Below are 23,017 nucleotides of genomic sequence, written 5' to 3' on the forward strand. Positions count from 1 at the left end.
CAATGCAGCCACATGTGAACACATGCATACAGTATCAGTATTCCGCTTACATAAACATCCCAGATATATTCGTATACTAGTCGAGCATGTATGTGGATTGCTAGGGATTTGAATAATGCATCTGCTATTCAGACACTGCCAACATTTAGCAACAACCAATGTGTTCTGCCTGTTTCCTGTTGTTGCTGCTGCTCTGAATCTCAACTCTGACACTGAGGAAGGGAGTGGAGTTAAAGCAGAAAACCATACAGCAGGGTTACACCCGAGCACCATAGGATGAGGCAGTGGTGAGACTGTTATGTTCATAAGCGGCATCAAAACTCAGCTCTGCAGCTCACCCTTGTCCTTTGAAAGTGCAGTATTACAAGTTGCACAACTGGGTACTTGTTCACTTTCCCCAAACTCAAACCTTTAATCATTTGATATATTTAATCATTTGGATATGGTGACAAGTCAAACTAGAACTGCTTTGGTAAAGCAAAACAGAGCATTAAAAATCCAGCAGCAGTTTGTTTGGCCTTGGTCCCGCCCCTTGACAGTGTGCCAACCTACCCCTGTCCGATGGTCCGGCTGCATACCGCTTGAGACTCCTGCTCCTAATATAGACTGAACTGCTTCGTGGGAAACATTGACACGGGCTTGTATGAAAGAGGAACGGTCGTGAGTTGGGTGTTGTGGATCCAACCTTTAAGGCCACATGCTGCAACAATGCAACCAGCTCCCATACAGGTAGGTCATGGAACACTGCCCTAGATTTGAGATGGCAGTGGTGTGTGTTTGTGTGTGATCCAAGAGCTACTGCAGTTGTACACCAACAACATTCTCAGCCTTGCTTAAATGTATAATATGACCACCTTTTATTGTCTGTTGCGTAGGTTCCATTTAGAGCGAAGCGTGTGACCAGGAATGCAGGTGAAATAATTTGTTATTGTTTGCGTGTGTGTCTGTGTTTGGTTCAATGCACAGCTGCTTAATAAATCCAATCATTCATTAGGCTTCAGAATAATATCTTCTCTTAGACCCCAATGCTGAGGTGTACATGAACTTCATGAAGAGTCACTGCTGCTATGATGCCATTCCAACCAGCTGCAAACTGGTCATATTTGATACCACACTACAAGTAAGGCCATGGGGATGGCTTGTCATTGATTGTTTATTTGCCCTCCTGAGGTTTGTAATAAACTTCCTGGTTTATCACTACATGTTGAGACAGAGTTCATTGCATCTGAGCCCACTGCCAACATTGAACTTGAATTGAACCGTGTCTGCAGGTCAAGAAGGCTTTTTTCGCCCTAGTGGCAAATGGTTTGAGAGCTGCCCCTCTCTGGGACAACAAGATGCAAAGATTTGTGGGTAAGGGAACTGCGTTGTCTGAATAATATATACAATAACATCTTGAAAATGATCTGTTGTTGTAAAAGCTGTGGTTATCCTTGCAGGTATGCTGACCATCACAGATTTCATCAACATTCTCCATCGCTACTACAAATCCCCAATGGTATGTATACTTATGTGCCTCCTCTCTATACATGCTACATTTGTTTACTGCAGGGTGCTTATCTGTATATTTGTATCCTGGATACAAAGTATTTTAACCACAAATACATACATAAATCAAATAAATAATAAATATGTAAATAAATATGTAAATATACAAATAAATATGTATTTACAGCTTACTTAACCTCTCCACAGGTTCAAATCTATGAGCTGGAGTGTCATAAGATTGAGACATGGAGAGGTGATTCTTTTACAAATAAAGAAATCCCAAGGAGCCAATAATACAAATATGATGTTGTCCTCAATGTACATGCATCCTGACTCTCGTGTGTGTGTGTGTGTGTGTGTGTGTGTGTGTGTGTGTGTGTGTGTGTGTGTGTGTGTGTGTGTGTGTGTCCAGATGTCTATCTTCAGTGCTCCACTCAATGTCTCATCAGCATCACTCCTGAAGCCAGGTGAATATATTACTTGCTCCAATATTTAATCATTGCAGACCCAATGATAGAAAGTTAGTGCTGATATTTGTAATAACTTGAAAAAAGTGTTTTTCATTTCTTGAGAACTTTGAAATTGTGTCAATACTGTATAGCTACACACGATGTAATGTCTAACCAGATATACTTTACATTCAACTTTCTCCTCTACAGCCTCTTTGATGCTATCTATTCCCTCCTGAAGCACAAGATACACAGATTGCCAGTCATTGACCCAGAATCTGGCAATGTCTTACACATTCTGACCCACAAGAGAATCCTTAAGTTCCTTTATATATTTGTGAGAAAGCAATTTTATTGTCAAACATTGTCTTTGCAATTTCTGTGTGGAACAGCTAAAACATTCTAACAATTGAATACACCTGAATAAGAGAACCTATGATGTCTCCTGTGTGATTGGTTTTACTCTGCCAAGGAAGGGATGATCCCCAAACCTCGTTTCCTACAGAAGACGATACGGGAGGTTGGGATTGGAACATTCCAGAACGTTGCCACAGTTCTGCAGACTGCCACAGTCTATGATGCCCTGTCTGTGTTCGTAGAGAGGAGGGTGTCTGCACTGCCCGTGGTTGATGAACAAGGTACACCCACCCACTACTGCTGAGAAGGACACCAAATAACAACATCAGGGACATAGTGCACATCTAGTTCATATTGCACAGTGTGATGTTTAGGTTGTAAATATATTGTTCTATTCCCCCAGGCAAGGTGGTGGCACTCTATTCCAGATTTGATGTGATTGTGAGTACATCATAGCAGCATCTACAGTCAGACAGCGTCCTGTCATTGGGGTGCCTAACTTGACCGCTGTGTGCGTTTTTCCCTCTGTCTCCTCCTGGGGCAGAACCTGGCAGCTCAGAAGTCCTACAACAACCTGAACATGAGCATGCAGGAGGCCGTCCGCAGACGCTCTTGTTACATGGAGGGCGTGATCAAGTGCTACCCCAACGAGACCCTGGACACCGTCATCAACCGCATTGTCAAGGCAGAGGTAAACATCCTCGCTTCGTCCTTCCCCCGCGGAGGGTCCACTTCACGGTGTTTCTCGCCGTTTCGTGCGACACTCTCATCCTGTATTTCCCTCGCCGCCCACCCCCCCCCCCCCCAGGTCCATCGGCTGGTCCTGGTGGACAGAGGGGACGTGGTGAGAGGCATCATCTCCCTCTCTGACCTGCTGCAGGGCTTGGTCTTAACTCCGGCAGGCATCGATGCCCTTCTGTCTTAACACCAGCGGTTGGGGACACAGCAACTCTTGCCTCCCCTTTCCACCAACTCCTGCCCCCCTGTGTGTCTTCATCCCTACTATTTTCCTCCCCCCCCCCTCCCTCCATAAAACTCACTGACTGTCTTGAGGAGACACTCTTTTACCTTCAACAGCTGCATCCCGTGGCCCTGACTGACTGTACACCCACACCCGTTGGCTACTAGTGTGTTCCCTGGATCGACAGTATGCCCTTTGAGTTCAAAGATTAAGAATTGACAGTGGTAAATAGTTTTTTTTTTTGTTATTTTGTGTATTGCAGATATTACAAGTCAAGTAAAATGAGAGAACTAGTAGGTGAACAATATGAGTATAATTGTTGGGGAAATGTCCAGTCATCAATATATATCCTTGTGTTTATTGGCTCTGACTTTTGTAGTTGTATCAGTTCTATGAAACAATTTTATGTTGTTGTATTTGATCAAATTGATCATCCAGTTTTTGTTACTCAACATTTTATCCTTTCTATATAAAAAAATCTACAACTTTCAAGTTTCTGTCTTCTCATTACAGTAATGCACATTTGATTGTATACTAGTAGTACCCATTTTACCCGATAGATGTCCTCAGTGAATCTCACATTATACTCTGCTAAAGGCCGTAAACAAGGAAACACGTGACATGCCTTTTTTTTTAAATACATGTCGTACAACGGGCCTACGGAGATCCACACGCCCATCGTACCCCGTGATCTCCGAAACAACATAACAAAGTAGGGAAAAGATGGCGAGCAGAGAGGAGGCAAGACGCCCCTCTATTACCTCCTCATCGGTTGCCCTCGAGGCCTTGTTCCCAGCTGGAGGTTCGGAACAAGCATGCGGTGATGGGAATCCTGAGCTAATTCGTTTGAGGGACCGTCTTCAAGACTGGCTATTGCAGTATGAGCACTTGCTCTTATGGGCGCAGAGGCTTCTTGTTTGGGAGAGGCCGTTGTACAGCATCTTTGTTGCACTCACACTGAACACCTTGTTCTGGTAAGTTAGATGGTCATGGATAACTAAAGATGGACCTGGCAAGCTACAATTTTGTGCAAAGTGTTAACATTCGAGTGTCTTTAGTCACCTTATGTAGCGACGGTTAGTCTTAGCTAATGCTAGCTAGTTAGCTAAGTCACTGAACGGTAATCCAACAGAGGATTGGGTAACGACGTTATACCAACTTGCTAAATAGATAGATAGCTCTTAGATAACCCGTCAAATTTATCAGATTTTCGTAGTGAAATCTACTATCCAATGCCAACAAGCAATATTAGCTTCCTATTTTGCAAATCACCGCTGACTTTTGGTTGTAACTAACTTGGACCTAATTGCTAGCTAGCTGTCAGCACCTTTTAATGATCAGTGGGCAAGGGCCTTGCCAGCCTTGCACCACTGGAGGCAGAAGCCAAGATTGGTCTCTGGTCTTTAACATGTTTATCTAACACCTACAGGCTCTTATCCTCCACATCCCTGCGGCCTCTTTTCCTTCTGAGTGTGTCTCTCTTGGGACTCATGCTACTGGAGAGATGGAAGCACAAGTTACCACTTGTCCGAGGTTCCTACTACCTACTAATTCATTAGCCTCAGTTGCAATCACCTCAAGTTTCAGAAATGTATACCATCATGAATGTTTTTGATCAAATGTAACTATATATTTATTATTGTTTTAACCTAAAATCTCCCTTGCCTCTCTTCAATTACAGTCCAAAACCCAGAGCCAGAACCCAGCCCAATAGAAAGGTAAGCTACTTCACAACTTGAATATATTTAACTCCATTATATAGATGTACCTAATACTAAACCTCACTTCCCATATAGCCCTTCATCGAATCGTTTGCACATGATTGTGGTCTGACACACTCCTTCTGTCCCTCTTAGAGAGACCATGGCTGTCCACCCACGCCTGCTCAGCATCCCTGAGCTTAGCCACCATCTGGCAGAGAGCTACCTCACATGTAGCCTGTACATCCAGGAGATGATGCAGTACAAGCATCAGAACCACGGCAAGGTATCAAATGTACACTAATCGACTCGTGTCTTTTATACGAACCTTCCGGCAATTCTTTTGAGAATTTCAGATTATGATTGTCGTTGTCTTCCGTTATACTCTGGCAGACATGCACACCGCACGTGTTTTCACTTCTTTGATTACATAATCCAGTTGTTGTGATGTCAGTTGATGTCAGTGTTTCTTTCTTTCTCTCCCCCCCCCCCCCCCCCCCCAGTTCTGTGTGATGATGTGTTCAGGAAGCTTTGTGTTGGCTGTGGTCGGCCATTACATACCAGGAATCATGATCTCCTACATTATTGGTAAGCTCTCTCATAACACATCTCAATGAGCGTGTGTCGATAAAGATTAGCCCTGATACAAACCTATCTGTTTTTCAATCTCTGAAACCCAAGTAAGCTTGACGTGCGTGTACGTGTGTGCATTTACTGGTGAGAGTGCGTGTGTTGTGTCACCTGATCCACTGTCTCTGCACTCAGTGTTGAGCGTGCTGCTGTGGCCCCTGGTGGTGTACCATGAGCTGATCCAGAGGATGTATACAGGCCTGGAGCCCATCTTCATGAAGCTGGACTACAGCATGAAAGGCGGAACGCAGCACCGCAAACACGACAAGTGGAGTGAGTGTGTCTGCTGCTTACGCGTGCCAGCGTCCGTGATCCGGTGTTGATGAGTAAAGCAACACTGCCGTTCGGAGCTGGGAGACTCGCGTCTGAAAAATTCCTTGATTTCTTTTTGTTTTTATATTGGCTGGTTATTTGGTATCCCGCTTGTCGTCTTTATAGCTGTGACTGAATACTGAATGTCCTTGTTACCCTGGAAACCATTACCCCTTCACTTTGTGTCCTTGGCACAGATTATATTGTCCGTGACTTCTGATTCTGATTATCAGATCAGTAGATACCTCTTGGCCCGGATGTCCAACGTGTGCTTTTGTGTGTTGCAGAGGTGAAAAAGGAGGCGGAGGAGGGCGATGAGCCCCAGGCTGAGACAGAGAGCGATAGTGAGGAGGAGCTGTCCTGCTTTGCCCCCACGGTGAGCCAACCATGCTGCACTAGGGTGTGTGTGTGTGTGTGTGTGTGTGTGTGTGTGTGTGTGTGTGTGTGTGTGTGTGTGTGTGTGTGTGTGTGTGTGTGTGTGTGTGTGTGTGTGTGTGTGTGTGTGTGTGTGTGTGTGTGTGTGTGTGTGTGTGTGTGTGTGTGTGTGTGTGTGTGTGTGTGTGTGTGTGTGTGTGTGTGTGTGTGTGTGTGTGTGTGTGTGTGTGTGTGTGTGTGTGTGTGTGTGTGTGTGTGTGTCTCGAGAGAGGCTGCAGCACGACTAGTTGTCTGTGTAAGGAGGGGAAATAATAAAAAATCAAGAGTTCTTGTGACTGAGGGCTTGATGTGAAAAGGGTGCTTTATTTGAACAGTTCTTGAACAACGCTGTTTAGTAATTAGCTGTATTATAAACACAATAAACAAAATGGTTTAATTTGAGCTTTATCCAGAGCGTGTTCGGCCTCATAGGGTGACTTCACACCCGATACCCTTCACAAAATGATGGCGTCTTTTTCATCGGTCAGGTGGACGTGAAGACCACAGCCTTGGCAATGGCCATCACGGACTCTGAGCTGTCTGACGAGGAGGCGTCCATCTTGGAGAGCGGAGGTTTTTCTGTGTCCAGAGCCACCACTCCTCAACTCACAGACGTCTCTGAAGGTATTCCAACACTGGAAGCTTGTACTAGTTATCTAGACCATCCTTTCTCGATGCTGGTCCTTGGAATCCCTGGTCCTTCACGTCTTGAGATGTTTCCCTCTTCCAACACACCCGATTCAAAGGACCAGGATTGAAGACCTCTGGTCTAGACCGTCACAGACTATACCACAAAAAGAGATGTGCATCCTATTGTATTTCAAAGGGTATTGGATTACATCAAGGTGTTTCATGGTCATTCATATTTTAACATTCATTGTGTATTTCCCAGACCTGGATCAGCAGAGCGTGCACAGTGACCCTGAGGAGGCCTTCCTGAGGGACCTGCCTGAGTTCCCCTCCGTGGACGAGTTCCCCTCCATCGAACACAGCCTTCTCCACTTCCCGCTGCGGGCCTCGGGCCAGCCTCCCGGGGACGGGGCCCAGGGAGAGCCCTCCGAGGGGGAGGCCTTGAGTCCGGCCAGCCTCCTCTTCCAGCACCTGGCCTCGCCGCTTCACTTTGTTAACACGCACTTCAACGGACACGGGCGGCCGCCGGGGGGGGACCAGGGGACGCCGGCGGAGCGGAAGGAGGCGGCATCCGCCCAGGGCCCCCGGCGCTCTCTGGAAGCCCTGAGTGAGGAGATAGTGAGTACGGCCATCTCCACCGTGGTGCAGAACACTCTCTCCGCCCTGCTGCGCTCCACCGAGGCCAGCGAAGTCCCCTCCATGGAAGAGTTCCTGCCCGCCGAGACACTGCCCAACGCCCTGGACAGCCCGCCACCCGCCGAAGCCAGCCAGGAGACCCTGGAGGACGAGGTTACCACGGAGACCGGCGCCAGGGAGGAAGAGATGCAGGACGACACTCTGGTACCGACCGAGGAAGAGGACTTTGAGCTCCTGGACCAAAGTGAACTGGAACTGATGGACGAAGGGCTGGGCCTCAGTTCTGACGGACAGGGATTGGAGGGAGGAGCCTTGGAGCCCACAGACACGCCCCCATCTCCCCAACACCAACAGGAGTCCTAGCTTTCTCATCGTTGCCCATCCCCCATGTATGTTTTATTTGTACATGTAGATACACATACATATACATATATACTTCTTCCAAGGGTTGGCGGTTTAATAGCAGTTGGTTTGTGATTTGTTGTTGTGAGGGGTTAAGATCACCGTGGATTATTCTGCGCCTGCACATCTATATCATGTCAGTAGTGATTGGGCCTGGGCACTGAACGGCACCTGCATGGGAGAGGGGTCGTGTAGCTTCTAGACAAAGGGAACAAGCCAGTGACCTGCCGGTGTTTGCGTTCCGGTTCTCCACCCTCTCACTTTAGACCTGAGCGGAAGGATGGAGAACCCCCGACGCAGTGCCAGTGATGTCTCTGGTTAGAAGTTCTGCATCACCCAACGCCCATCTAGGAGATGGTTAACAGATGTTGCAGGGGTTGAAGGAGAAAGACAAAAGGTTTCGTTTTATATGATATCTCCTAATATATGATAAATTATTTAATTTAACAGACCGTATAAGGAAACCTGTGTTTGAGGGGGGGGGGGGGGATCTGATCACAAAATATGCATTGATCGTGCTATATTCTAGACAGTTGTTTTATTGTGAAGTTACAAACGCATATGTTATTTAGACGTTGTAAAACCTCAACAACTCTTCTCAGAGTCATTCATTCAAAGGTATTGGCATATGTCATGCTACTTCACAACTTTCGGATTTGATGACACTTATAATCAATGGTTTTAGGAAAACTTATTTTGTTTTGGTCTTCACCCAAATGCTTGACATATGCCTTCCTAATTTGGCCATTTTATTTCTGACACATTGGTTGTAGTTTGATCCACATTAGTTTGTTCTTGAATTGTGGGATTGTTAGTTGTGACTTGGAAACCTAAATGCCTTTGCATTCCTGGGTGTTCATTTAAGAATGCATAAGAGCCCGCACAAGGTATATATATATATATGATGACGCAGTACCATAGTCATTTGTTTTGTTTTCTGTAAGGAGGTCAAGCTCCCTAATCCCCCACCAAATAATTTGTTTTGTTTGTACATGTAGATTGGCTCTGTATCAGTACGTATACATGGATAATAAATGGATTGTGATTTTTGTACCAGAAACACCAGAAACAGCTCTGATCATGGAAATGTGCAGAATTGTACCGCTTATCAAAATGTTACGAATGTTACTTTTTTTTTTTTTATTCAATTGTGTTTTCACTGGAGAGTCCACATAACAACTGCTAGGAGGCCTTTTATAATGTGATTTAAAACCAGAGTGGTCCTTGCATGGCACTTTTCCATTGACTAATGTGTCATCTCAACCCTAGATGGCTAAGAATTTGTTGCATTAACCCCATGTTACATTGCTTTAAGGCGGATCCGTCTTTGCTCAGCTGTACCACAAGGCCAGCCTTCTTGCTGTCTGTGCCTGTCTGCATTCTATACTCAGGGGTGGTTTGTATGTATTGTTGGTGCAATGAAGCATCATGACATGGCAAATAAAATCATTTGTAGTGGTATGTGAAATAGACAAGACTTGTACATTCAGTAACCACCTCTCCCCCAATCCCCAGTTGTCCTAGTGCACTGTATTGTAAAATATCACAACCAACCTTTTCCCAGTCAGGTCCTTCAGAGCACTTGTGTACAGCTGAAAATGCAAGAATAATTTGTACATTGCAGCATGTATAAACAATGCGTTCAAAAGTGAAATTAGGGGTGCTTTCTTTTAGATTAATGTTAGCCCAAAGTAACAGAGGATGTTGGTTCACTTGACAAGGCTTATCGTTTGGTTACATAAGCTGACCCAGAGAAAGGGAGCAAGGTCTTGTATTTGTAGCAAACAAGCATGCAATTTTTGGTTGCAGCTTAGATGACACTGAGACCAGAATTCATAGGACACTAAATTGTTTTAAGGAAATATTTGATTTTGACGTACTTATTTCAAAAGTGATTTCTGCAAATAATCTCCTTGTAACTTACTATATAAAAACAAGTTGTGAAATCTTTTTTTTTTGCGTGATTTACTTTGCCAAGTGTTCATGTGTTATAATTCTGTATATTATGTTTACAGCTTAAACTACAAAAGAACCTGGAAAATGTTAAACATGAATCAATTTTCAAAATATTTCTTAATCAGAAATTACTTACCACTTGAGCTTCTATATAAACAAGAATCAAAAAGACATTTAAAAATTAGATTTCTTGTCATTTGAGCATTGACACTAAGCACCTCTTGTACAGGTAAATAAAATAACTGAAATAACAGGATGCAGTGAGACTGAAATGTATCTTCTGTTCCCTTTCATCTTCCTCCGCCTCGATGAGAAGAGATTATTCTCCACGCTGCGGCCATAATGGGGGCTCTCTCTCCTCCTGTGGAGGTCCACCCTTGGGCTTGGGGACCCCACACCAAGCGCAAGAAGTCACCCAAGCCCTTCATGCCCTCCATACCTAAGTCAGGAGTTTACATGGAGCACTCGTGGAGCTTTCCCTCCTCCATTCATACACCGGTGAGGACTTCACTCCTGTTACGTACACTTTGACCAAGAACTTGCTATGTGTAGTACAGCCCTGAGACCCATTACCTTGTTTTCGTATGTTTTAACTTTGAAATGATACCTCAGGTTAAAGCCAAGGTGAAAAGTAAAGCATGAAATACTTTTTCTCTCTTTGCAGAATGCCTAAGGTAATTTCCGCAATGGGAAAACAAAGCCATTTGAGTGTATAGCATCAGACAGTTGTTGCAAAAAAGCCCCTCTGGTAGACAACCCTACTTGTGATCCTTAGTTAAAAAAAATAGCACACCACCGCCCACACTTATGATGGACTAACCAATGCATTTCGGGTTAGTACAATGTATTATTTATTGTTATCTGTAATTTAGGAAGTTTTAGTATTAGGGTTAGTATAGTCAATTATTTTTTGCTATCTGTATATTTAGGAAGTTGCACTTATTTAAGCTCAGCGTAGATGTAAATTATGTTCTGTGTACTTATATGTTATGCCAGGTGCTTGCGTTGTCTTGTCTTAAGAATTTCAGTGCCCAGTCCGACCTTGTGTTGTTCTGTGTACCTGACAAATAAAAGACTTGAACAATGCAATTGAGTGGAAGTGAACTGGGTAGATTTTCCAGGAGGGTTTAAGTTGAGCATGTCAGAGTACGTTAGTGTCATAGACACCATAAGCCATGCAGCCTTGACCAGCAATGATACTGTGCTGACATTTGGCTGGTATGCGGTTGCAAGAGGATCTCAGGAGAAAAAAAAAGACATACATGTCTGCAAATATTCTTGAAGAAGAGAGTACACCCAACTTTGACCTCAGGTTGAAATTAGACTTGAACATGTAGTTCTATACTATGTAAAAATAGACTTTTAGGCCATTTGTAATTATCAAAAGAATTGCATCTACAAAGACATTGTGAGATAAGATATTTATTGGTCGTAATAAACAAAACTTTTAAACACCCAAAAGCATTTTTACGTGGCAAATGCATAAAATGTCTCAAATGTCTTGCCCATGGAATCATGTGATTGTTTTAATTGTCCTTGTTGCAAGGTCCTTCTCCTAAAAACAAAACACATTAGACAGGATGCATGCGTCAATACATTTAAAGAAGGCCAAAGGTCAAACAGGTGCAAACTAAATAGTAAAACATCAGAATAATTTCTGTGCTCTCACCGTCTTAAGTTGGTCTGCAGAAATTTGCATTCTCGCCCTCAACTTGTCCCCGATGGTGACATCAGTCAACACTGACCATTGTCCACTCCCAAACCTCACTGGCATTGAGAAGACTATTCCAGTCGGTATGTTGAACTGGCCTGCAAATATAGGAATAAATAGCATGTGAGTGTCATATAGACATGTACCACAAAGTAGACTAAGGTCATACAGTAACAACTTTCACTTTCTGTTGACCTGTACCTGTGCTGAGTATGCCTAATGAGAGGACTTCCTCTGTGGAAGATTTCCCATTCAAGGCCTTCAGAACTGCAATAATCCCATTGGTTGCTGATATGGCTGTAGGCCTCTGGGTCTTGGAAGCTACAGTGCCACGTTGCAAATTGACCAAACTCTCAAACTCAGATTCCAGCCATTTCCTTGAAGACACAGTGATGTATTGTGCATGACCAATGATTGTGTTACGGAAATTACAGCCACATTCTTGAGAGCCAAGCTAAAGGCTAAAAAGACAAAGCGAAGTCGTTTTGTGGCATCATCATGGTGATTAACCTAGCGGTAGCTAAGAGTTTATTGCACCCAGTTGGTTACCTCTCATATATCATCTCTAAGACGGGTTGGGGCAGATGGGATGGTCCACAGATTGCCCCTTGATAATTGAAGACCTTTGCCCTCTGCAGGTCAACTTGAGAAATGCCACTGATGTTTCCCCACACTATTACATCAGACACATCTAGGAAGAAGGAAGAAGAGTGCAATGGATTCTCATTCCTTCCCCTGGCGAATAAAGGACAACGAGCCGATCTACCTGCTGTCTTTACGTTCAGCTTCTGCGCAACCTGAGCCCTGGCCTCGTACTCCAGCTGGGTTGCCATGGCGACAAACCGGCTGCTGTCGATGGAGGGCGCGTTCTCCAGCAACAGGGAGCACTTCAGGTTGACGAAGGAGTCGCCGGCGACGATCGCCACCACGTTCTCGTGCGCCCTCTGCTCGATGAGCTGTCCGTAGCCTCGGTAACGGTCCGCCACCTTCCTGGCCGTGCTCCCCTCCTCCTCTCCGTCCGACCAGCTGTCATCCAAGAGGATGATGACATGGGCCTGTTGGAAGGCCTGGTCCAGGTCTGTGTGGCCTGTGACCTGGTGAAGCTGGGGCAGGGCCAGGTCCTCTATCTCCATACGGAGCCCCTGCATCTCCTCCTCGTCTCCCCCCACATCCAGCAGGTGGAGGCTGATGGGAGGAGCCTCGGGGAACACCCCCGGTGTGAAGAGCATGGGAACGAGGATGTAGCAGGTCTGGTTGAGAGCACTGAGACAGAACAGAGAATGGCAAATACTTCTGAGGTTAGAATAGCCTCCCCAGACTCCAAGTTCTTAGTATTGAATCATGTTTTGCACTGGTGCCTGAGCTGTCAATCGTTTTCTCTCTGTCTGGATCCACGATCATGGTAGCCTGAAGTGTGAATGAAGCATGGCCACGTTTGTTTTTACTCAGCAGTCTTGTTTTACACTTAATGTATAAAAGCGGGAACTGTTAAAGTCCTGTGTTGTCGCCAACATCGGTATTTTAATTTGACCACCAGATTGCTGTAAAAAGCGGACGTCACTGATCCAATGTGTCGTGTTGTTCCATACACGACGCAGGGAACGCTTCATCGGTTGCACCTGTTTTGCCATTGGCCCACCTGCTGATCCATATGTGAAGGGGCGCGATGAGACTGCCATGCATCTCCTCCTCCTCACACAGCTCCCTTGTGCGCAGGTTCTCAGCTGCAACCTTCAACATCAGCTCTGTTGACATATCGGAGGTAATCCCATAGTAACCCTGAGTGGGAGGCAGCATTTTTACATTTTGGGAGGCAACATTTTGACGTTTCACCCATTATATCTAATAGCGGGGACAATGATACCTGCACATGTTCCAGGAAGTCACTGAACCCCCCTAAGAGCATTCCTTTTCCCCCTCTGTCAATCAGTTCCCTCCATATTATGGGGGATTGTTCATGCTTCCAGGCATTTGTCTTGCAGGTGGTCTCCAGCCAATCCTGAAAGGAACAGAGTGGGTTGACATATTAGAATTCAGTATATATAAAAAATAGCTCGATAACTTTTTGCTACAAACCTTCCAATCACGGGGGTGAATGGAGATCTTGTGGATTCTGAAGTTTGGCAAAGATCTTTCGAGTAAGTCAGCAAGCAGCTCTGCCTTTGCATAATATGGACAATCTGCCTTACCTGCAAAATTAAAATGTGAATTAATATCTGATTTGTTACGAAGCAAGTCGACCATATCAGCTTAATTAGATGCTTACCAGCAAGCACAAATTTAGCCATTTCTCTGGCAGGCGTCAGTTGCTAGGATACCAAAGGTGTTACTTTAATTGAGTCCGGCAAGAAACATCCGTTGGGTGATAAGAACTGCGTAAAACATGTTTTAGATGAAAGAGGTGTGGAAATATACCATATTTGTATGTTTCAGATACAAATAAGTATTAAGTAAAAAAACATATCAAATTCGATTAGAAATGCAAATGTTAACTGCATATCAGTTAGCTACAATTGACAGGTCGAAACGTGGTGTTGTAACGTCCTATTATGGGAACGCACTCGAAGCCAGGAAACCCTCGTGAGCGTCCTTATGTCTATGAGCGTCTTAGCGGTATCAAAAATGGATTGACATAGAACTTGGTAAATTGTATGACATTAATGTCGTCTTCTATTCTAACTTGTAAGTAAGATAGCATTCTTGCTGAACAGTAAACCATTGATATTTTTGTGTAATGCCAATACATTCTATTATATCTGCAAAAATATTTGCTTACTTTGAATGCAAGCAACATTCAGAAAGCTGGATTGCTGACCTTGGCTTCTGTAAAATGTCCAATTATGTAGCAAACATATTAGTTCATAGTACACTGCTAACATTTTGCGGGTTAGACTCACGTTGTTACATGTTCATACTTCTGCATCGTTAGCTTGCTAGCTAGCTAACACATTTTGGGGGATACATTAACCCAATGAACTTCCAGCACTTGCCATATATTTAGGATGTATGTCTTGAAATGTACGATGATCTCCCTACAATAATATAAAAGTAGATATTCGCAGCAACCACGACTTATGTAGTCTATCTTCACTTTCAGATAAATCAATAGCGACTTTCTGAATCTCAAACTCACCGACTCCACCATCATCATCATCCTCATCAAGACATCATGTCAGTCCGTTTAACAGGAGAGGATGTTCTTAGATGGGTCATGAGGACCTGCGTTCAGAGGTTGCCTAGTCAACACCGACCCCCTCAGATGCAGAGGAGCCTGTCGAGAGAGTTTGACACAGGACTGACACCCATCTGGAGGACAGCCGGGTCGTTTCAGGGCCGACTGGCTGGACAGCATGTCAACACAGTCAGGTATTACTGTCAAAGCAAAACACAAGACTTGGAGGCAATGGAAGCTGAAGAGCTCAACTCCATCCAACCAGTGCAATCACCAGTCATTCAGGCCAAGCGGGTTCCTTTCTCCGACAAGTTGAAGGAGTGTGGCTCGCCCACAGACGTCCTCGACCTGGTCTCCCTGTACACAGCCACCTCCAGGAGGGTCAGCAACTGCCTCACCCGCATCTGGTGCATCAACAAGACCATGACGGAGGAACAGCAGCGGGTGGAGCTCAGGCTCATGTTCGAGCATGCAGGCTTTGAGGAGCTGCTCAATACGATCATGCTGGAGGCCGGACGCATGCGGAGCCTTGACCTGGCCTACAGCCTGCTGGCTATGGTGAAGCTGGGCGTGTCGCCAAGCAGCCGAGTGGTCCAGACCCTCCTCCGCGTCTCTCAGGTAACACATCGGGTGTCTTACCTGAGTGGGAAGGCACTCGGGGAGGGCTGTCGTGGTGACTCGTCCTCTGTTCTGTTTACGACAGGAGCGCCTGAATGACTTTGATGAGAAGTCCCTGTCTGTGCTGGCCTCTGGTCTGGAGCCCATGAAGAGCAGCCCCAATGTTGATGCCCTGAAAGAGGGCATGAGGTGGGCATTCGTCTTCCAACGGGTGCAGCGTGTCCTTCAAATGGTTCAAAGTGTTGTCAAATGGTCTCGACTTTCCAAAACAGCCTCAGTACATGTGTTGTTGTCCTCTAAATGCCCAGGTTGATCATCGAGTCTCGCCTGCCAGGCATCCAGAGTGTCATGGCCCTGCAGACTTTGATGCGCCACATGGGAAAAGATGCCCCCCCGCCGTTCAAGAGGAAACTCGAGGTAAGACCTCGATTCTCGCACGCTGCCACCTCTGTATGGTAGACAACACCTCACCTGACCCCCGAGTCACTCAGACTTAAGCCTTTATTTGGCTCACGGTTGAATGTTTTCTCTCGTCTCGTCCCCCCTCCCTTTCACATTTACATTTAGTCATTTAGCAGACGTTCTTATCCAGAGCGACTTACATTAAGTACAGGGACATTCCCCCCGAGGCAAGTAGGGTGAAGTGCCTTGCCCAAGGAGACAACGTCATTTGGCATGGCCGGGAATTGATCTGGCAACCTTCAGATTACTAGCCCGATTCTCTCACTGTTCAGCCACCTGACCCCCTAACTTTCCCTGACTTTCAGATGAAAGCCTTGTCCATGACAGAGCAGTTCAGCCTCCCGAACTCTCAGTACATGATCTCCACTCTGGCCACCATGGGCTTCTGTTCCAAGCCTCTGCTGGATGTCTGCTGTACAAAGATAGCAGGTGAGAAAACCCGCTACGTCCACTCTGCCACAGAGGCTAGCGGATTGCTCTGTGCTAAAGGGTGTTGTAGATCTGGTATTTAGTACACTCTTCCTTACCTAGTCCGTGGTTGATGCTGATGTAGGTTTCCAAAATTGAGTATCATACTTTGATTGTTGCACTGTTTAGGCTCCTCCACTGTATTCATGTAAAATACTAATTGAGTGTATTTAAATGTTTGACAGCATTATTTAAATATGTATAGGCCTAGGTCAGGAAATGTCTTCTCCTACCCCACTCTCTCCCTAACCCTTTTCTCCCCCTTCCAGATAATGTACATGGGGTCCCCTTCGTCAGACTGTTGACGGTGTTAAGATCATGCAGGGATCTACACTACAGAAACATGACCCTGTTCACTGCCATCTCTGAGTATGTGGTCTCCACCCTAGACATGTGGAGCAACAAACAGGTATTGACACACAGATACACACACACACACACTCTTAGATGCACAGGATTGTTAGATACAGCTGAGGGTTAAGGTTAAGCTCTCGCTCGGTCTTGTTCAGTCTGGTTCTTTCTGTTTGGCTCTTAGGTGATTCTGTTCCTGTCGCTCTTCGAGGACCTGGGCTTCCGTGCCACACCCCTGATGGACGCCTTCCTTGAGAGAGTTCTCCAGAACCCCCAAGTTCTCCTGTTAAAAGACGTCCTCGTCATCCTACAGATCTTCTCCGACCTCAACCACGACCTGCGGGAGCACAGGCAGAGGCAAGTCGCTTCAAACGCACCTCCTCCCATCTCAGTAGCTTCACCGTGCCCCCTCCCCCCCCAAAACAAAAAGCGTCTATATCACTTTTTTGTCTGTACGTTTACAGGTTTGTTGAGAGCATGACCCACGTTCTGCAGACGTACTTGTCTAAGATGTCCTCCTCTGACCTGCTGAGGGCCGTGGTCAGCCTGTGCATGCTGGGACACTTCCCCCAGGCTCCTCTCCAACAGCTGCTGCAAGGCCAAACCCTGGATGAGCTCAGGGCTGCGGGTCAGCTAATGTCTTCAGATACACCACAAACGCCCCTCATCTCCAACTCTCCACTATTGAATACATTTGATTTGTTTTCAGGTTTAGTGTCCCTTCGGATAGAAGCGTTGGCAAAATGTGAAATTCAACTGCAGATTATTTTGATTTTGCCCCTTGAGTCAATGTTTTAACAAGTGTGTGTGTGTGTGTGTGTGTGTGTGACCTGGTGCAGGAGGCCACGCCCGTGTGAGGTCAGGGAGAAGGCTGCAGATAGTGGACCTCTGTCTGAGGCTGGACCAGCCTCCTCTTCCTCAGGAACTGACCGTTCCTTCCTCTGCACTGGGCTCCCCGTCCCCCACGGAGCCCACTGTCAACTCAGGCTTGGTGACTACGCTCCGCAGCGTCGTGGGAGACGCGGGGATTCTACAGGAAGGCGTGCTCGTCGAAAAATTCTACTTCATAGGTAATGATTGCGGTTTAAGGTCCAGTATCTTTCAGTGTGTTCCCAGTTGTTGAAACCCGGAGAGTAACCACTATTTTTTTCCCTGTGTTTTTTAGATTGTTTAATATCATGTCCCCTGCAGGAGACAGAGGGAACTACACTGTCTGAAGGTGAAGCTCCCCAACATGAACACAGCCAAAGGTAATTGATCTGTAATCAACCTCTACTATGAGAAGTTTTGCTAATGAGATTTGGTGCAAAAGATTTCTATTGTTACTATGACCTCCTAGGTCAAGAATCGCGGTGATTAGCACACCCCTCTCATCTTTATGCTATGGGACATCCCATCCGCGGGGAATGTTGGCTATGAAGCTACGCCATTTGAAGATCCTAGGATACTCTCCTGTCATGGTTAGTTTCTAGAATGCCTCAGTTATTTTGTAGAATAGCACAACACATTCCTACTTTTTACTTATAATGTACTACATTTCCCATGATCCATCTACCCTTCTATCCCCCAGGTAATGGAGAATGAGCTCCGGAGTCTACCAGAGGAAGAGAGAGCTGTGGTCCTACGGGCACAGATCTTTCCAGAACACCAGCGACCGCCGGTAGAACAGAAGGAAGAGTGACGGTGCATGAAAACCCTTCTAACCTAGATGTCCTAACTAAGAAGTCTGAAACTCTTGTAGTCAGGCACGTTGACTGTGGTTTATTGCACAGGAACCACAGTTATTCTGTTTTTACCAGGTAAAAACTTGTATACAAATAATATATGCTGTAAGAGTGGGACTTATTTGTTCTGTAAACAGTGTTTGATACATAGAACTGAGGAATCGCTGTTCAGATGTCAGATGGATTGTCTACTGTGTGCATGTTGTCTGCTGCTGTTCATAAACCAAACCTCATTCAGACTTGAGCGTAACCTTTCTAAGGTTGATCTGAAAAAGGATCAATGTCTTGGGGTGCGAAAAATAAAATAACCATTATGTTTATGAAGCTGTCTGTAATATTTGTTGAACCATGGGTGTTGTTTTTCCATAAGCTGTATTTCTAAGTATCATGTCATATACACAATAGGTAAGCATGTTACCCAGCAACTATGCCACATTGTTCCAGGAAACTCGCAGCTTTAAACTGGTAGAATTTTGCGTTGGCTGTTCCAGAACACAGAAACTGCTAGATTTGCAGGTTAGCATGCATACAGAAAATGAACAACCAGGAAGTGATGCTGGTGTTTTTCCATAAATGTTTTATTTTAGGAGATAGTTCATACACAGATGATGGGAATTGTTACAAAAACTGGACACTTTAAATTAGTTTGTTTGATTATTTCTGTATTTTATTGGAGATTTGAAACAGTTTGGAGCATGGACAAGTTAATAGAAAAGACACACCCTTTTTTGATCCATATTTGTATTCTGAAACAGATTTGGGTGAAGTATGGTTACATACCCTAACTAAGAAACCCCTATTTCCTGTGAGTATTATATCACCACAGAATTGGGGTCTACCGTTAGATCATTTCCTGCTTAAGGGCATCCCCACTGTAGAGGTCTTTGTGCTCAGCTACAGTTTGTGCAGCGACACAATAAGGCAAAGTCAGAACTTCAGCACTCTTCCATTGCCGTATGTTAAAGACGGCAAATTGAGTTTTTAGGCATTACATCATTTTACGTAAAATAATCCAACAAAAATAAATGGCAAATACCAGCATTACAAACTTTCATCACTTCACACACAGTATCAGCATATAAAAAAGAAAACATTATTATTAAAAGAATACTTTTTTACATGAGCTTTATAGATACAGTTTCTCAGGTAAGACTTATCAGAGCTTCCCTCACTCACTCTTTATTGTCATGTTAAAAACAAACTTGTCGGTTCACGGTGCATCTGACCAGGCGGGATGATGAGCCGTTTCCGACACAGGAGGTTAGAACCACCTCGGTAGTGGAAGCTGGACCCCTTTCCTCTGGCCCACTGGCCCTCTGGCTTTGGTGTTCATGTAGTAGTTGTGGGACAACTCCACTCTCTTCAGTTTGAGCTGCTGGTCAAACACAAACAGATCAAAAATGGAGAAGCAAGCTGGAGCTTCCAGGCAGAGTTTTGAAATCAGTTGAAGTCATTGACTATTGGTCATGTTCAAATGATAGAGTTCTGTCCAAGGGTTTTGACAACAAAATCTTGATTAGATATGAGTAGATATTGTATGAGATAGATTGATATCGTAAACTCAATGTAAAAGTGTAGTTTATGGAATAGTTCATTTCATGCCAAATGAATACGCTTAAAGTGCTTGCTCCCGTCTTTGTAAGAACATCGCCATGTCACTCACCCAGATGACAAAGCTGGTGATCGTGACAACCACCCCAAAGGTGATGGCAATTGCCAGTAGTACTGCCAGTATCCACCACTTTTTGGAGCATGCTTCTTGTGGTATTGGAACAGAGACTGAAGTCCTTTCGCTGGCCACAACCTTCTCACACGGATAGTCTGTGGATCAACGAGTCAGAGAGGTGCATGAACCTATCACGGGTCAACATAGGATTAGAAAAGTATATTGTAGCAAACTGTGTGTGTTGTGCTAACTACGAGGGGAGTGTGTTTTACCTTCCACAAGTAGCAGGGTCTTGGGTGCATCCTGTACTTTGCCACCGGGAGGAGGGAACGATATCCAGGCCTCACATGTGTACAGCCCTGTTTGCTCTTTCTGTACTCTGGAGATGTGAAAACTGACCGTGTGGTCTTGTTCGTTCACCCACAGCGCCAGGCTATCCTGAACATGAACCACTCTCTCCCCGGTACTGTTCTCTATTAGAATACGAGAGCTGCCAACCTTGTCCTTGCCCATGAGGAGGTGAAAGGTAATTTCTTTTGCTGTCATTTTAGGACAGCGCACAGATACGTTGCTGTTGAGGGCCACTCGAATCATCGGGAAATTGTCTGTGGTGAGAAGGTCAAGGTGGTCAATGCTACAAACTGCTTCTTGACCTGCTATATAAACATCAATGTTAATGACGCTCAATTCTTAAATACTTTTTTCTAGTTTCATTTAAAATAATGAAGCGCATAATCTGTGCACACAGGATATGATTCCTGTCAGCCTGAACAAAATACACCCACACACGAAACCATGTATAAGCGACACCTGAAGTTTCAAAGGTAAAGGAAACTCACAATTGTGTGAAATAGAAAGCGTGAATCACTGAAGTGTCAGAAACTCCATCCATATCACACTGCCACCCTGCCACCCTTTCTGTCCTATTTAATCTGAACATTCTGATCTCAGAGTACAATGCAATTATGAACATTACATTTGATTGACATCAACTACAATTGTGATAACTTTGGAAGACAGACAGAATCAATTATTCCCCTCTCTGACCTTGGGGTTGTGTATAGGGTTAACTAGACCTTACAGAAAAGTCAGGATGTATTTCATTAACAAGCACTTACCATCGCATTCTTGGGGTGAATGTGCGCCAGCCACACCTGGGAAGCAGAGGGTAAGGAGAATTGATAACACCAAGACACCAGCCATCACGATCCGTTTTGATCAGTTTCTGAAACTGAGGAATCCCAAATTCTCTCATCAAGAAGAAACTGTTAATTCTAAATGACGGGCTGGCTGACATACAACTCAAGCTATATAAAGCTGTACACAACTGTTTTAGATCTCAGGAGAAGAGCGCGCTAAAGAATGAACTGTACAGTCAGCACTGTCTACTGTCACCCGCTACCAGACTCAACATAAGTAACACCCACATCACAAAGGACCTCCTCTTGGGGAAAACATCCAAATCATTCAGCAATAATAATTATGCTTTCTCAAGAAGTTTCCGCTGTCTACCTGATGGCAAAAGATTTCTCACATATATCATCATTTTCCACTCAGTTTCCATATTTTGAATTTGCCCCCATATAACTTTAGGATGGATTCTAATGCCATGTGTTTCCTTCAGAGGAGAGTGGACACCACTCTAGTATTGAAGAGGGGACCATCTCCATATTACAGTAATGCTCATCATTCTGGAATGAAAAGTTTGATATGCAGGTGTCCATGTCGTTTTGGCCATTAAGTGTTGTTATGCTAGGGTCTGGTTGCACATTGGTCTAGCTCTGGTCTGGATAGAAAAAGAAAAAGAAATCATAGTGGCTGTGGTGATGAAATGGGGTGAACATGTTTGTCTTCATCTGTGGATGTTTGAGACGTGTCATGTTTTGGAACATTCAGGATGTGCAGCTACCTTTAATAGGATGTAACACTGCAGAGCATGGTGCAAAAAGGCAATTGGTTGGTGGTTTAGGGTTTGTACCGTGTGTGTGGTATGAGCATACGTGAGAGCATGCGTGCATATGCGCGTGTCTGTGTGAATAGGAGTGTATGTGCGCATGTGAACGTAAGTGTGTGTAGACAGGAAGTCTCTACACACATCAGTTTCTTCTGGCTGTACTGATTACTAATACACTAACAAGAGCTAGGATTATTATACACTACCACTTATCTGACACGTTTTGACAGATTGCATCCCATTACATACCTATATGTACCTAACAGTAGGCTGGCCACCCATTACCACCACCAACCTTGTGGTCTGTGGTATCAAGGTGATCTCATGCTACTTGTGCAGTCAAAAACCTTTAATCATCAGAATTGAATATTATACGTCACAGTAATGTTCACAGTTTCCTGTTAGCATTATTCATCTCTTTGTGTGGTTTTACTGAACTTTCCGCTTAACAGCTTGATAGTGCAAAATAAAATATTCTTTCAAGAAAAAAAACAGTTTTATTGTAATTTGAAATGCATATAGCCAGTGCATCATAATCCAAGAAAAGATGTGCAAAAGGCTTTTATTCAGTGATCAGACATTTCTTTGTGTTTCTGACAGTCTCCAAATAGTAGCTACTGAAATTACACATTTTAGAGTGTCTATTTCAATTAAGAATTGTGTTGAAAGTGTATTCTAATTTATAATTTTTTGTGGCCAATCTGGATTACTTAAATAACTATATATAGTCGGTTGTGCATTTCTGTTATGGTTTTCTGTTCTGTTTTACTTGATGAATATGTGTCCATTTAAAGCCAATCATTTAGAAATAAACGCTTTATCTGCAGCAGAAATATTAGTGTCAGAATGATTCCTCATCTAAATGAAGATTCTATCGTTCATAGAATGTATTCATTTATTAGTGAGACTCTGTGTTTATAGGTGCTATAGAAGAGAAGATGACATCCCTACATGAA

General features: G+C 44.5%; 5 protein-coding genes across 8 annotated transcripts; 3 read left to right on the top strand and 2 right to left on the bottom strand.

Moving 5' to 3' along the window:
* Positions 1-57: 57 nt before the first annotated feature.
* On the top strand, positions 58-3,747 carry prkag3a (protein kinase, AMP-activated, gamma 3a non-catalytic subunit). Its single transcript, XM_084667450.1, has 12 exons — positions 58-729; positions 876-912; positions 1,020-1,120; positions 1,272-1,353; positions 1,440-1,498; positions 1,696-1,741; positions 1,901-1,955; positions 2,148-2,274; positions 2,410-2,575; positions 2,698-2,735; positions 2,839-2,985; positions 3,103-3,747. The coding sequence occupies exons 1-12, from the start codon at positions 709-711 to the stop codon at positions 3,217-3,219; spliced, it is 996 nt and encodes a 331-aa protein (XP_084523576.1). The 5' UTR covers positions 58-708; the 3' UTR covers positions 3,220-3,747.
* A 156-nt stretch (positions 3,748-3,903) lies between these two features.
* On the top strand, positions 3,904-9,928 carry retreg2 (reticulophagy regulator family member 2). Of its 2 annotated transcripts, XM_084668423.1 has the most exons (10): positions 3,904-4,229; positions 4,685-4,788; positions 4,937-4,973; positions 5,112-5,241; positions 5,459-5,543; positions 5,721-5,858; positions 6,185-6,273; positions 6,800-6,935; positions 7,204-7,966; positions 8,246-9,928. In XM_084668423.1, the coding sequence occupies exons 1-9, from the start codon at positions 3,979-3,981 to the stop codon at positions 7,938-7,940; spliced, it is 1,707 nt and encodes a 568-aa protein (XP_084524549.1). In that variant the 5' UTR covers positions 3,904-3,978; the 3' UTR covers positions 7,941-7,966; positions 8,246-9,928. The 2 variants fall into 2 exon arrangements, with proteins under 2 accessions (XP_084524549.1, XP_084524548.1); XM_084668422.1 differs by having other exon boundaries at positions 7,204-9,928.
* Positions 9,929-11,347: 1,419 nt separating this feature from the next.
* On the bottom strand, positions 11,348-14,037 carry mdh1b (malate dehydrogenase 1B, NAD (soluble)). Its single transcript, XM_084668663.1, has 9 exons — positions 13,913-14,037; positions 13,723-13,835; positions 13,511-13,645; positions 13,286-13,425; positions 12,413-12,909; positions 12,196-12,337; positions 11,848-12,023; positions 11,605-11,744; positions 11,348-11,490 (listed from the first exon to the last, which is right to left on the bottom strand). The coding sequence occupies exons 1-9, from the start codon at positions 13,932-13,934 to the stop codon at positions 11,449-11,451; spliced, it is 1,407 nt and encodes a 468-aa protein (XP_084524789.1). The 5' UTR covers positions 13,935-14,037; the 3' UTR covers positions 11,348-11,448.
* A 145-nt stretch (positions 14,038-14,182) lies between these two features.
* fastkd2 (FAST kinase domains 2) lies at positions 14,183-18,761 on the top strand. 2 transcript variants are annotated; one of them, XM_084668661.1, is made up of 12 exons: positions 14,183-14,328; positions 14,744-15,436; positions 15,522-15,625; positions 15,745-15,853; positions 16,204-16,327; positions 16,636-16,775; positions 16,902-17,074; positions 17,182-17,345; positions 17,557-17,787; positions 17,883-17,967; positions 18,057-18,177; positions 18,288-18,761. In XM_084668661.1, the coding sequence occupies exons 2-12, from the start codon at positions 14,816-14,818 to the stop codon at positions 18,396-18,398; spliced, it is 1,983 nt and encodes a 660-aa protein (XP_084524787.1). In that variant the 5' UTR covers positions 14,183-14,328; positions 14,744-14,815; the 3' UTR covers positions 18,399-18,761. The 2 variants fall into 2 exon arrangements, with proteins under 2 accessions (XP_084524787.1, XP_084524788.1); XM_084668662.1 differs by having other exon boundaries at positions 14,204-14,288.
* Positions 18,762-19,095: 334 nt separating this feature from the next.
* On the bottom strand, positions 19,096-21,419 carry LOC146261104 (T-cell-specific surface glycoprotein CD28). Of its 2 annotated transcripts, none has more exons than XM_084668335.1 (4): positions 21,226-21,419; positions 20,380-20,712; positions 20,105-20,262; positions 19,096-19,813 (listed from the first exon to the last, which is right to left on the bottom strand). In XM_084668335.1, the coding sequence occupies exons 1-4, from the start codon at positions 21,308-21,310 to the stop codon at positions 19,703-19,705; spliced, it is 687 nt and encodes a 228-aa protein (XP_084524461.1). In that variant the 5' UTR covers positions 21,311-21,419; the 3' UTR covers positions 19,096-19,702. The 2 variants fall into 2 exon arrangements, with proteins under 2 accessions (XP_084524461.1, XP_084524460.1); XM_084668334.1 differs by having other exon boundaries at positions 19,096-19,816.
* Positions 21,420-23,017: the final 1,598 nt, after the last annotated feature.

The sequence above is a fragment of the Hypomesus nipponensis genome, chromosome 12 (genome assembly GCF_054491055.1).
Source record: "Hypomesus nipponensis isolate SF chromosome 12, ASM5449105v1, whole genome shotgun sequence".
NCBI classification, from domain to species: domain Eukaryota; kingdom Metazoa; phylum Chordata; class Actinopteri; order Osmeriformes; family Osmeridae; genus Hypomesus; species Hypomesus nipponensis.